Below are 14,247 nucleotides of genomic sequence, written 5' to 3'. Positions count from 1 at the left end.
GTTCCCCAGGGACACCTGGAGACACATGAGGAGGTGCTGACATCTAGTGGGCAGAGGCAGGGATGCTGCTCAGCCTCCAACACTGCACAGGACAGCCCACTGGCAAAGAGTGATCTGGCCCCGATGGCCCAGTGCCAAGGCTGAGAAACTTGGGCTGAGTTGCGTTTCCTCCACAATTCAGGGCTGGGCCTAACTGACTGCAGGCAGCCCATGGCTCAGAATCAACCCAGAGCCAAGCTCTTCTACCAGTGGGTGGAGGCGGCACTTCCCACCCCTCCATGTTTCCCGTCCTGGCCCCACTCTCACACTGGCTGCTATGCCTGGGCACCTCCCCCAACACCTGGACACTCTCTGGTGCCCCCCACTCAAGCCCATGCCCTCTCTGGTGCCCCCCACTCAAGCCCATGCCCGTGGAGGAGTTGGAGGAGGAGTCTGGGCCCTGTGAGGAGATGGGGGGAGGGGCCCCCTCGCTGGCAAAAGACAAACCACAAGGGGGTGCTATGTGACCCAGCCAGCTCACACCACCACACAGCCAGGCCCTGGCTGGGAAACCCTTAGGGAACACCCAGCTCTGCTACTATACGGCTGAGTCCGTGATCCGAGGACCCTAGTCCTGCCTAGCCAGCTCCCGCAGTGAGGTCTGTGACCAACAGGGAGATCAGGAGCTGCCCGGAGTGCTCGAAACAGTGGTGACATTGGCAGATGCCCCGCCTTCTCCACGTGCTAAGTGTGTGGTATCCAGTAAGTCATCAGCCTGCTTGGCCCCCGTTTCTCCATCTGTAACCTCCTTCCCTAGGCTTTCCCAACATCTAAAAAATACTTTGCATTAGAAAGTGCCTAGAATCGGGCCCAGCCCTCAACAAATCAAGGCCGATCTCCCTAATGAGCAGCAGCACGGGCAGATGCTGGCGTGTACGGAGCAGCTCCGCGTGCTCCCAGGGTTCCACCCCGACCCTGACGCAAACGGACGAGGGAGGAGCAGAGTGAGCCAGAAGCATTCGGAGCATTGTCCTGGAGGGAAGACGTTCAGTAAGGCTTACTTGTAGTTCATGTAGGCTTGTGGGTTTCTGACTATGTAGCGAGCTCTTCGGCCAACCGAATGAGAGGTCTTATCCAAAGACTCTTCAAAGGTAGCGTGCAGAATGTCCCGCACGACCTGCCAGGGGACGAACGGGCCCTTCACCTGGATCAAACACAGAGCCAGACGGGAGATCAGGATCCTCGGAGCCCACGCCTGGGTCACCGACACACACAGTGGACAAAGGTGTTCTGTGGAGCCTCCCTCGCCAGTGGGCACTCCGCACGGCCACCTGTGTTTACGCGTCACATTAACTTGGCACTAACAACGTGCCTGGCAGAGTGAGGTGCTGGGCAGAGAGGAATAAATAAGGCCCCAGAGTCCTGTGGGGAAGGTGCTTTTGACAAGACTGGTGCTCAGAGGGTGCTGGGTGTAGGACTGACTAGAAGGGCAATACGCGAGGGGAGGTTATGAATATGTGAAAGGTGCTTAGTTAGAGGGTTTCACAGGCTTAGCTACAGAGTTTGTGTGCTCCAAAACCTTCTGTCTGTTACACTAGCAGACCCAGAATGCACTAGGTCAGCAGACACAGGACCTCAGTCATGCAGGAAGGCAGAGCTGAGAAGAGGAAGGAGCTTGAAGACAGACGAGGCATTTTCTCATGACCCCAGAATGAATAGCCTACGAATATGGTGTAAGTGCAAGTGAGTGAGTGGAGGTCCGCCTCCCCTCAGGCGCAGGCCTCTCCTGGCTCCTCCCGTGGCATCCAGGGTGGGTGGAGGGAGACACCGCTCGCCCATGTTGTGATGAAAAAAGCCAGTATAGAGGCAGAGAACAGAAACAGTCCCCTTCAGGTGTTTTGTTAGAGAAGGGACTGGTTGGAATTTAGGAGGGGCTGAGGGTGAGAGTCAGGGAAGGTGGGCAAGGGGTCTGACGAGCCTGTGGACAGAGCATCGTGGCACAGGACCTCGAAGTAGACCCCTCGTGGCTGTCACGGCTGAGAGCAGGAAGCGCCAATGGGGCTCTGATGACGCTGCCTCACCATCTCCCTGGAAGTTACCACCTGCCAAAGCCCCTGGGTTGGACGATGGCAGAGCTCACTCTCCTGGTGGCTTCTGTGACCCGGCCTGATGGGACACTCGCCCACCTGGACGGCTCTCCCGGGCCTTGCTGCAAAGTGGGACCAGACAGCATGAGTGGTGAGACTGCTCTGGGGAGCATGGCGAGGAGATGGACTCTGGTTTGGGTTGTGGAACCTTCTTGGAGGCAGTGACATCAGAGGAAAGAGGGAGAGTTTGCTAGACAGGGAGCAGGTGCCTCCTCACCCATCGGGAATTCAGGGACACAGGCAGGGAGGACACATGAGTGTGGGGACTGTGGTGCGGAAGGCAGAGGAGTGAACCATGTGAAAGTTGGAGTCGGGCGAGGCCGCCGCACCATTCCACACTACTCAGCAAATACCGACTGGATGGGCAGTGTGTGGCAGGCACCATGCTGGGGGTTACAGCGATGAACACAAATAAGAAGTTTCTTTGCCTTAAGGAACAGCCATTCCAGTGGGCCAAGAAGTGCCAGAGGCAACAGAGGCAGTATATGTCCAAAATATATGTCCTGGCTGAGTGGCTCGGTTGGTTAGAGCATCATCCCGATACACCAAGATTACGGGTTCAATCTCTAGTCAGGAGACACAAAGAAACCAACCAATAAATGCATAAGTGGGTGGAACATCAAATCGATGTTTCTCTTTCTCCTTTCCTCTCTAAAATCAATCAATAAATAACTTTAAAAAAAAAAGTGTATGTCCAAGGGGCAGAGGGAGAACACAGTGATCACTCCCACTAGACAGGATCAGTGAAGCCTTTCCATACAGGAGGAGCAGTTACTGAAAGAGGAACCACAGTTTTTCAGGCATATGAGGGTGGGAGGAGGGAACGGGAAAGGGTTAGTTAGATTCCTGATGGAGAGAGAACAGCTCTGGTCTGCTTTGCCTGCAGCCTAAGGCTGGAAAGAAATGTGCAAAAATGGGAGCGGTTGTAATTGGTAGGATTCTGGGAAATGCTTTCCCCAGAGACCAGTTGGGATAGATGAGATGAGCGGCCCCATGGGCCACAAGTTCCTGTGTGGGTCGCACAGGAAAGAGCTCCCTGAAAGGGACAAGCAGATCGGCTGGCGGGAGGCTGGGAGGAGCGGGGGACGGTGGGGACGGTGGCCGAGTACCTTGGTGTTGAGGATGTTGCTGGCAATTCGGCAGAGCATGAGCAGCCCGTCTTCCTGCATGGACCACACGACACGCAGCCGGGTCATCCTCTTCAGGGCGCTCTGGTCGGCCTCATCATGGTAACGCAGACTTTTGCTTTTTTCTTCCTGGACTTCTTCTAAGAACACAAGGGGAGAAGGGAGTGAGCCTAGAACAACTGGTGGGGAGCTGTCACTCTGGAGAGGGGAAGGTCTCTGCCCAGCTAGCAAGACTTGACCAAGGGTTTCAGTTATCAGAGTCTCACTGGGCCCAGAAGCTGTATAACTAACCACAAAAGACGCAGCCCCTCCCGACAGATTTTTCACCATTTCTCTTTGGTGGAATTTCACGGATGGGCTGGGCAGCCTGAATGCAGCCTCCTGTTAGTTGTCTGCCAGTCTCCAAGCCGCCTTACTGTGGAGCTAAGCCCTTTAAGGCACCTCCACAGAAGCCTGTGGAGCATTCTCAGGGCACGCCTGGCAAATGAGTGGAACCCCACCATTCCGCTGCTCTGTGACCTCAGAGATGTGCGAACTCTGGTGCACCGTGGGGACAAGGCCCACCCTACAGGGCTGCCTTGAGGACTGAACAAGACGGAAACATCTAGTGTTGCACCTGGCACAATGGAGCTAATAAAGGATAACAGTGCTAACAGGATGGAATATTTACTATGTGCCAAACACTGATTTAAGCTTTTTACATATATGAACTTACAATACTTTGCAACAACCCTATGAGAAAGATATAGTTATTATCCTGGGTCTGTAGTGGAGGAATCTGACATAGCGACTTGCCCAAAGTCACACAACTAAGTAGCAGACCGAGGATTTGAACTTGAGCTCGCACCCACTGGCTTTTCCAAGGTCTCCTCCTCTTGGGGGAGATACTAATGACAGTATCTGCCATGTGCTACTGCCAATTCCAAAGGACTGTTTAGTGATCTTCCAAATTAAGGCAGAAGAAAAGCAGGGTGGGAAAATTTGGGTTCAAAGCAATACCACACTGTATTTTGCCTTGTAATGAATTCAGGTCTTTGTGAATCAAGCTGATCTGACACATATCTGGATGGGCTACACTGAGCGGCCATTTCAACTGATACAGGCTGTTTGTTATAAACACCGGCCAAATAAGCCACCGAAAGCAGGCTCCTGTTTCAACACTGTTTTCATCTGAAATTGCTAGTTATCAGACCATCACCAAAACACACAGCCACTTGGGTGACATAACGACAGACCCTTCTCCTCACTGCCCTCCTTCCCTGTAAACACTGCCCAGATGAAGAAGCCAAAGTGCGGGCAAAGGGTACCACACAGAGCTTCCGGAGCTCCGAAGAGACTGCAGGCTTCCAGGACCCATCTTTCCTCTAATTTAAATATACAAGCCTTAAGCTTTGGCCTGATTAGCAGAAATGCAGATATTAAAAGTAAGCCAAAAGAATAATAGGATTTTAGCTGGTTATGATGAAGATTTTGCTACGGACTTTTGCTAAGGTTTTTTCGGTTGAGATGAAGTCAGAAGTTTTACTGAACCAGTCACTAGTGAAAAGGCTCATACAACACAGAGAAAGCAGGGGGCAGCATGAAGGAAACTCCAGGATCTCTGTCTGGCAGCTGGATTTGGAAAATAGGGCAACCACAGAGTGAGCACTGTAAATGGAGGGCAAACGGAAACCCAAGTCTGAGGGCAGAGCTCGGGCCCAGCGGCACCAGCCCGCTGCACGTCTCTGAGCCTGAGTGTGCAAAAACAAGGCCTGGCAAACATAAATGATCATCATATAACCTTTCTTCTTTCTCTTCATCTTCTTTCCAGGGTCCTTCTTCAGCCGTTTCCGCTTCTGGTTCTTGCCACCCCTCACTCTCTGATTCCTGTCCAGCGTGGGCTCTTGGTCAATCTCAAACTGCTCATCCTGGTCAACACAGAGCTCGGACCCTGCTCTGGCTTCTCCCCAGATATCCAACCTGCCATTGCCTAGAAGTAATCACAGGAGATGAGCATTTCAAGATGAGCTCGGCAAAGCCAGAAGCCAAATCAAACGTGCGGCGGCCATGCTGGCCCTGAGCTAGTACCATGTCTGTTCTGGGCGGAACTGGCGCACACGTACCTCCAGCACCAAGGGGCAACGTGCGCTTGGTCAGAAAAGACTGGAGCCTCACCGTGAGCCCATTCTCTGCAGCGGCGTTCTCCTACAAGGCAAGTGCGGCACTGGAATGAAGCATGCGGTTTCATGAACCCCAGGAGCCCAGAGCCACAAAAGCAAGGAGTGTGAGTGTGACAGAGAAGCTGAGGACAGCTGTGCAGTGCCTGCCGGGAGGCTGGCAGGGTTGCTGCAGGACATGGATCTCCTGTCCAGCTACTTTCTAACTGCACACGCGCCCTTCTTGTATGAGTTTTGTCTCACAGACTTTCTGTTCCTCCTTTAAAAAGGAACACCTGTCCACATCACAGACTAAGTTAGAATCAGCTGAGAAGGAAAACAGTCCAGGCTATTGATACACATGGAAGTAAATATTTGTGTCTCTGGTCACTTCTGGTTTTACCAATTCAGGAACTGTGAGCTGGGAAAGGGACAAGAGGATGTGTGGTGCTGGCAGCCCCGGGGGTGGTGGCCGGGATGTGCGCACCCACACCTCTAAAGCCCACCTTTTTGGCCTTGTTGATGATATAGCTGGTCCAGATCCAGTTGCGCTTTAGGTGTCCATAGAAACTGGAATCGAGCCCAGCGGCTCCCAGCCCATCCCCGGGGATCAAACCTTCATCCACCACCTCACGGCTGCCCCTGAGGCGGGAAATAGAGAGAAAGAGTGCTCCTCAGAACTGGAGAGTCCGAGGAGCAGGTGAGGGCATTTCCCACAACTAGCTTTTACCTCCCCTGACAGAAAAACACCTGACAGAACTGAAGAATTTGTCAAAACCCCCAAATTTTAGGTAAAATTCCCAAATTTTGAATTTTTGGCTATTGACTCATTTATGTTTGTTTTTTTAAACAATGTCTGGGCTAACTAGAGTATGGCCGGGACCAGATATGGCTGGTGGCCACCAATCTGCAGCTGCCGCACTGATGACTCAGGCACTCCTGGTATGACAGCTGAAGCCCACAGGGAGCCAGAGCCTGCGGGATGAGCCTCGCCATGACCCTGCACATGGGGACAGCGTGTCAAGGGACAGGGACTTACGTGGAGTACTCCATCATGGCGCACTTGCGCTCCAGGTTGTGCTTGTGGATGGCGCTCTCCTGCTCCTTCTGCTCCTTCTGCAGACTGTCCTTGTCATCACCACCCTGATCCGGGTTGCTGTCCTCTGGGTTGCTGTCCTTCCTGTTACGCGGGTGGCGCACCACACCTGGAAAACCAAACAAGCCCCACTGAGCGCCCTCCTGCTGTGGGGCTGGGGGGCCAGAGAAGAATGGATTCCCTTTCTGTGACCAGGGTCCCCCAAACAGAGGAGAAGGTATGAGACTGGTAGAACCTCTTTGCACAAAATGCCTTGTAACAGGTGCCGGAGCGCGCTGGAGGAAGAGTTAGACACTGAGGGGGGACTGAGAAAAGGGCTGTACTCTGACTGAACGCCATTAAGGTGGGTGGGCAAGTAGGCAACCAAAGAACACAGTAGGCTCGGGGAGTTATGAGCAGAGGAACCATATGCCTTCCATCCTGGGGGCCCCGTGGGCATGCTGTGTGCGGCAGAGGAGGCAGTAAATGGAAATGACCGCACTGGGCTGTGGCTGCAGGGGTCGGGGCAGCAGGGATGGGGCAGATAGCTGATGCGGCATCAGTTTCCCCGAGAGCAGCCAGGAGCAGCCACTTGTTTCCCGAGTGCCCAAGAGGGGCACTCATTCAGTGGAGCGATTACGTTCAGTTATTCCACAATAAAGAAGATCGCATTTCTCCTAAGAAAACATAAATTATTGCTAAAACTGCTGCTTGAATAGGGCAAGGGAAGGTGATGATAATTTGCAGACTATCGAAGACCCTCTATAACATGCTCATCTGGAGACTTGGTGGGGTGGGGGAGGAGCTGTGGGGAGAGGCCATGCCCCCCCGTCCCCCCCCAGCCAAGTTTACAGAGACCTCTGGGTGAAGCTTTGCCTCTGCCCATAAGGTGGTGGTGGTATTCCCAGTTTAGAAATGGAGACACTGTGAAACACAGTCCCCTAAAGCCAGGAGGTTACAAAGAGCTTGTCCAAGGTCATGCATTTGACTGGACAGTTGAACCTAAGGGGACTTAAGGTGACGCTTCTGTGCAGCACAGCTGCTGGTAGGAATGCAGGTTTAGGCCAGCCCAGGTCTGCCGAGTCCAAACCTCTGCACGGGGCCCAGGAACCTGCACTTCAGGCTCCCAGGTGCTGCTGCGCACACTTGTGTCCGGAGCCCCTGCTCTAAAGGATGCTCACATCTTTTAGATGGTGCTTTCCCCTCATCCTTGGGGAACCCCTCACATGTTCGCTAAATGACGGGACAATCAAGGTCTGATTAATGGATTCAATAAGCCTCCCACATGTCTGCTCCCAAACACTAAAAGGGATGGATGGAAATTCACCAACTGTTAAGCCTGAAAATCTTTGGTGCAAATAACACACTGGCTCACAAGTTTTCATCTGGGGATAAAATGCAGGGGAATTAGATAACCTAAAATCTGAAATGGTAAAAGCCTAGCTCAATAGTGAATGCCAGAGGAGTCTGTGACACACACTGTCCTAAAATTTGTCTGGACCCATTAAAGGCTCTAAATACAAGTGCTCATTACGCTGTTGACCCTGAACAATTCCACGGAACAAGTATGTAATCCTTGCTGTGCAAAAACCAGCATGTAACACTGATCTGCAGCTCTGTGACAGGAGGAGGAGGATCAGATGTCTCTCCCGGGTGCAAATCCGATGCCCATCCTTTTTCTCCTGGTAGAACTGGCAAGAAAAGACCAGCTGAAAACTGGCTTCAAGGAAAGCACGCTGGGCTGGAGGGAGGCTCTATAGCTCCCACAAACCCTCAGTCACTCGACAAACATTTATGGGAGTCACTGTGTACCCGGCACTTTGAGACACCAGGGGATGCAAGCCAATGTCCTGTGCACACAGAATGAAATAAGACGATGACAGTGAAGGTGCTGGGAAGGCTTTCTCGAAGAGGAGACACGTGAAATAGGAGAGGCCACCTGTGAGGTGAGCAGGGGCTTGGGGACATTCTGGAGAGGCAAACAATGCGAGCAAAGGCCCCACCCAAAGCCCGACTCGCCCACCGGCAAGTCTGACAGTTCTTCCTCCCAGCCTTCCCCATCTGTCCCTCCATCACCGTCACAGTGTGCATCTCTCTGGGGCACGAGTCACACCCCCAACTGGCCTTTCTCCTACTCCTGTCCCCGTCTGTTCTCCAGGGCAAGCACTGAAAGGCATAGTGATATTGTTACTCCTTGATTACAACCACCACCATCTTCCTGGGCTTTTAGAACACATCCAAACCACCGTGTCCTGCACGGCCCCAGCGTCTGCCTCCTGCCCACTTCCCAATCTCAGCTGCCACTCTCCTTCCCACCATGCCGGCCTTTTCTGTTTCTCCAACCACACTTGGGGCCTTTGCACTTGCTGCTCCCCGTGCCTGGAATGTTCTTCCCCAGTTCTGGACACGGCTGGCTCAGCCTCAAATGTCTCCTCCTCAGAAAGGTTGCCTCTGACCATTCATTCAAGTGCCCTCAGCTCATCGCCCTGTTTATTTCCTCGGTGTGTGTGTGTGTGTGTGTGCGCGTGTGTGTGTATGCCTTCTCCCCAAGAATGAAGTCGCAGGAAGGCAGGGACGAGGTGTGTTTTCACTGCTTGTGGTCAGGCACAGGAAATGCAGGCTGAGGTGCTCATAAACACCTGCTGAATGAACACATAAATGAAGACCAAGTGGAGCTGCTTGGGCTTTCTTTCTAAGGGAGCCCCAAGGACACGCTAGGCCTCCGGGAGCCTGAAAACCACGAGGCATCATCTCGTCCTCTCCAGCTCTAATTCCAGTTGTTCCACAGAAAGGGGGGGAAACAGTGAGGACCAGCAAAGACAGATGGTACCTAGAGGGGTGTTGAGGCAGACGCACTGCAGGTCAAACCAGTAGTTTTCCACATCCTGCATTGAATTCAGGACATAAAGACGCCTCTCAAAGGGCCGGCTGCTGTGGGCGAGGTGGTAATGTGGGTCGCAGATGGTGGTGTCAACGATAGCCGCATTCTTCTTCAGGAAAATGAAGATCTGCAAGGCAGGCAGGGACGGGGCGGGAGAGACCTCAGAATCAGCCTCAGGTTAGCCGCCTGGAACTGTGCTTAAAGGTCAGGACCACTTCAATTTGGGCTTGACAGATATTACCTGATCTTTATCCTGAAACTTTTCTGTGGGACCAAACTGCAGCAGCCCCATGTAGCACAGCCTCTGCAGGTTCTCCAACACTGAAAAAATGTATCGCCTGGAAAACAGAGGGGAGGAGCAGGATCCAGTCACACCACACGCTGACTGTGGTCAGGGGGTCTGCATCTGGGGCGAGGAGTGCACCTCACTTACTCTCCTCTTCTACCTGGTGGGACCTGGAGGACTGGCCTTGGGCCTGCACAGCACTGGAGCCCAGAACTGCCCTTCCCACACCCAACAAGGGCAATGGAGCATCAATTCTAACTGGGGTTTTGGGTTAGAAAGTAAAAGTAACACAAGGACAAAACCACATTAAGGCTTGCAGACTTTATCAGCAGAATTTACTTTAAAACAGTGGTTCTCAACCTTCCTAATGCTGCAACCCTTTAATATAGTTCCTCATGTTGTGGTGACCCCCAACCATAAAATTATTTTCGTTGCTACTTCATAACTGTAATTTTGCTACTGTTATGAATCGTAATGTAAATATCTGATATGCAGGATGTATTTTCATTGTTACAAATTGAACATAATTAAAGCATAGTGATTAATCACAAAAACAATATGTAATTATATATGTGTTTTCTGATGGTCTTAGGTGACCCCTGTGAAAGGGTCGTTCGACCCCCAAAGGGGTCACGACCCACAGGTTGAGAACTGCTGCTTTAAAAGAACCTTGAAATCAAGTATGAAATTTACCAGCCCACATTTCATTTGCCCGGGCTTTAGAAGGCTCACAGGTGGCTGAATTAATGAAAACCTCGAATCTTTACAACCAGCGAGGCAGACACCTTTCCTCTTCCTGGTTAATGAGGAGTCAGACCCTAACTTCAAGGGGAGTGCAGGGACCCTCGGCCACTCTACGTCAGTTCTGGGGACTCACCTCTTGTACAGGAGCTGCTGCCGGATGGGCCTGGGGAGAAAGCGGATCAGCGTGTGCTGCTTCAGAGGGTCATTCAGAAATTCATCCAGGTTGTCCACCTACAAGGTGATTTAGGGTTCAGTTCAATCTCAAGACCAGAGTGAATTGCTAGAATTGTGAAAAAACATTTACCACTATTTTCTTTAATCTTTTAAAAATTAATTTTAGAGAGAAAGGAAGGGGAAGGGAGAGAAAGATAGAAACATCGATGAGAGAAAATATTGATTGGCTGCCTCCTGCATGCCCCACACTGGGGATTGAGCCGCAACCCGGGCATGTGTCCTGACTGGGAATCGAACCAGCAACCTCTTGGTGCATGGCTCGATGTTCAAACACTGAGCAACACCAGCTGGGCAAAACACACCACTATTTTCTGGTCTGCAGCCTCTCTCAACCTGCCCATCAGCCCTATGGTGATGGTGCCTCCTCCTTCTTGCCTCCCCCAAACCTCCCACATCTCTGCTTTCAATCATGTTACCCCTACTTTCCAGCCCATCTGCCACACTGCCCTCATATACTGCTGATGGGCAATCAAATTGCTAAAATATTTCCAGGGGATGACATGGGAATATACTCATTTATATTTTAAAAACAGATGAAGATGGCAGCACAGGTAAATGCAGTACTTGGAAACTCTCACAAGCACATCAAAATTACAATTAAACTACAAAAAAAATAACCACCATTCAGAACCACCTGAAATCTAGCTGAACAGAAGCCCTACAACTAAGGATATAAAGAAGAAGCCACACTGAGACTGATAGGAAGGGCGGAGATGTAGAACAGCTGGCCTCACACCCATGTGTGGTAGGGAGGGATATCTCAGCTGTGGAGGTTTGAGGAGTGAGGGTCCCAGCCCCACCCCATGCCCCTCCAGCCTAGGGTTCCAGTATCAGGAAAGAAGTCCCCATACTTCTGGCTGTAAAATCCAGCGGGGACTGTGGCTAAGTGAGACAGAGGGCTGCTGGAGTCCCAGGCAGTTCCACTTAAAGGGCCCACACAGACTTACTTGGACTCATGTGCTCTAAGCTCCAGCACTGGAGCAATAGGTGGAAAGGCACCAGGGATATACAGGGAGGAATTGAATTGACTGGCATCAAGGTCAGAACTGCAAGGGCACCTTTCTGCCAGGCAGAAGTGCTGGCAGAGGCCACTGTTCCTTCACTGAGCTCTCTGTCCCACAGAGCCAGCAGGCTGGGCTCCATATTTGAGTTTCCATCAACCTGGCTAACACTGTTCATCCTGCTCTGGTGATTCCCTGAGACCCAGCCTCATCCAACTTGTGGGCCCACCCAAACTGTTTCCAGTGGCTTTTCCATATGAATGGCCCATCTTGGCTCACACTACACTTTCCTAAAATCTCTAAACAAGTAGCATTTGGCCTCAGCATGCTGCATGCCTGTACCTCTCGCTAAGTGGCCCCAGGCCTGTCACTAGTGCAGCCAGCCTTGGTGTGCAGCTTGGCCTCTCCTGGGCATCTCCAAGCCCAGCACAAGCAGCAGCCATCTGAAAAATGCTTTGTAGCTCATGGGGTGGAGGGTGGGGGTATATCCTGGGCAGGGCACAGGTAGCAGCTGACCTTGGCCTGAATCTTCCAGGAGGACCCAGGGCCAGTGCACCCCATGGACAGCTTCAGACCATGTCCAAACACCACCCAACTACCTTCCCAAGAGACACACTCAAGGGGCAGACTTGGCAGGCACCAGAGCCCTGCTGAAGTAAGTCCTGCTCTGTGGGATTGGCTCCTGCACAGCTGATCCTCCAGGGTGGTCACAGCTCATCCTCACAGCCATTGGCCTGGGGGTAATTCCCTCCTATTGGGGTGCCAACAGCAAACATAGCTTCCACAGGAAGGTGCACACAGCCCACATGGGGGGCGCATGTGATGTGCCCAGCTCGGGTGATCAGGGTTGGGGGGAGGCTGTGCCACTGGATTCTACAGGATACCTACTACACAAGGCCACTTTACCAAGCCTGGGAGATGTAGCAGCTCTACCTAATACAGATAAACAAACACAGGGAGGCAGCCAAATAAGGAAACAAAGAAACATATCCCAAATGAAAGAAGAGAACTAAACTCCAGAAAAAAAACTAAACTAACGGAGACAAGCAGTCTATTAGACACAGAGTTCAAAACACTGGTTATAAGGATGCATAAGGAACTTAGTGAGAACATCAACAAAAAGACAGGAAACATAAAAACAAAGACAGAAAATATAAAAAGGAACCAGCCAGAAATGAAGAATATTTTAAGTAAAAGCAAGAATATAATTACAGAGAATCAACAGTGGAATAGATGAAACAGAGATATTGAAGATAAGGAAGCAGAAAACACCCAATCAGAACAGCAAAATGAAAAAGAATCCATAGCCCTAGCTGGTTTTGCTCAGTGGTTAGAGCAACAGACTGTGGACCAGACAGTCCTGGGTTAGATTCAGGTCAAGGGCACATACCTCGGTTGCAGGCTCCTCCCTGGTCTGGGCCCTGGTTGGGGCGCGTACAGGAGGCAACCGATCCATGAGTTTCTAGCACATTGATATTTCTCTCTGTCTTTCCCTCTCTCTAAAAATCAATGGAAAAACATCCTCCAGTAAAGATTAAAAAAAGAAAAAAAGGAAAAAGAGAATCCACAAAAATGAGGATAGTTTAAGGAGCCTCTGGGGCAATTTCAAGCGTATCAACATTCGCATCATGGGAGTGCCAGAAGGAGAAGAGTGAGAGAGAGCAAGGAATTGAAAACCTATGTAAAAAAATGATGGAGCCCTAGCCAGTTTGGCTCAGTGGATAGAGCGTTGGCCTGCGGACTGAAGGGTCCCAAGTTTTATTTTGGTCAGGGGCACATGCCTGGGTTGTGGGCTCAATCCCCAGTAGGGGGCATGCAGGAGGCAGCTAATCAATGATTCTGTCTTATCATTGACTAGAGGCCCAGTGCATGAAATTCATGCATGGGTAAGGTCCCTAGGCCTGGCCAGCAACCAGGGCCTATCAGTTTCCCCACCTCCTCCTTCCCTTGCCGCCCACACGCTACCACTATGCAGTTCCCCCCGCCTCCCCGCCTCTTCCTTCCCATGCTCCCTCAGCGCCTTGCCACCACTGCCACTGGTCGCCCACCATGTTCTCTTCCGTGTCGCCGGCAGGGTGCCCGTAGATCAGGTACCACAGAAACCTGTGGACCACCCGCAGGCGAGCCATTTTGGGCAGAAATCCTATAGATCGCCCAAGTCCAGGAACTGAGGCAAGAAAGGGGGAAGGCAGTGCTTGAAAAGCCCAAGATTCAAATCAGTTCAATTCCCTAGAAAACTGCTGTGTGCCACTATGTCTCAGGTGCCAGGGAGACAGAAATGTTCTTACTCTCGTGGAAGTTACTTTTTAGTGGGAAAGGGCAGACAATACCAAAATCCTAAAATAAAATAATACATCAGATAGATGTTTCTATCTCTCCCTATCCCTTCCTCTCTAAAATCAATAAAAATATATTTTAAAGAAACTGATGGAAAACTTCCCTAACCTGGTGAAGGAAACAGACATGAAAGTCCAGGAAGCACAAGAGGGTCCCATATAAGATGAATCCAAAGCAGCCCACACCAAGACTTATCATTATTAAAATGCCAAAGGTTAAAGACAAAAAGAGAATCTTAAAAGCAGCAAGAGAAAAACACTTAGTTACTTACAAGGGAACTCCCAAAAGATTATGGCTGATT

The 14,247-nt window shown here is 51.3% G+C and overlaps 1 protein-coding gene across 1 annotated transcript in view; it reads right to left on the bottom strand.

Moving 5' to 3' along the window:
- GTF3C1 (general transcription factor IIIC, polypeptide 1, alpha 220kDa) overlaps positions 1-11,019 on the bottom strand; it is a 26,931-nt gene extending 15,912 nt beyond the window's left edge. The window contains exons 1-10 of the mRNA XM_014542953.1: positions 11,002-11,019; positions 10,508-10,605; positions 9,586-9,682; positions 9,294-9,471; positions 6,428-6,593; positions 5,895-6,030; positions 5,356-5,437; positions 5,034-5,222; positions 3,236-3,393; positions 1,041-1,183 (exon numbers count right to left, since the gene is read on the bottom strand). Coding sequence (XP_014398439.1) covers positions 1,041-1,183; positions 3,236-3,393; positions 5,034-5,222; positions 5,356-5,437; positions 5,895-6,030; positions 6,428-6,593; positions 9,294-9,471; positions 9,586-9,682; positions 10,508-10,605; positions 11,002-11,019 — 1,265 coding nt within the window. The remainder of the gene's footprint in view (positions 1-1,040; positions 1,184-3,235; positions 3,394-5,033; positions 5,223-5,355; positions 5,438-5,894; positions 6,031-6,427; positions 6,594-9,293; positions 9,472-9,585; positions 9,683-10,507; positions 10,606-11,001) is intronic.
- Positions 11,020-14,247: the final 3,228 nt, after the last annotated feature.

Source organism: Myotis brandtii, unplaced genomic scaffold (genome assembly GCF_000412655.1).
Source record: "Myotis brandtii unplaced genomic scaffold, ASM41265v1 scaffold317, whole genome shotgun sequence".
Taxonomy (NCBI): Eukaryota; Metazoa; Chordata; class Mammalia; order Chiroptera; family Vespertilionidae; genus Myotis; species Myotis brandtii.
This window is presented reverse-complemented; position numbering and strand designations above follow the sequence as displayed.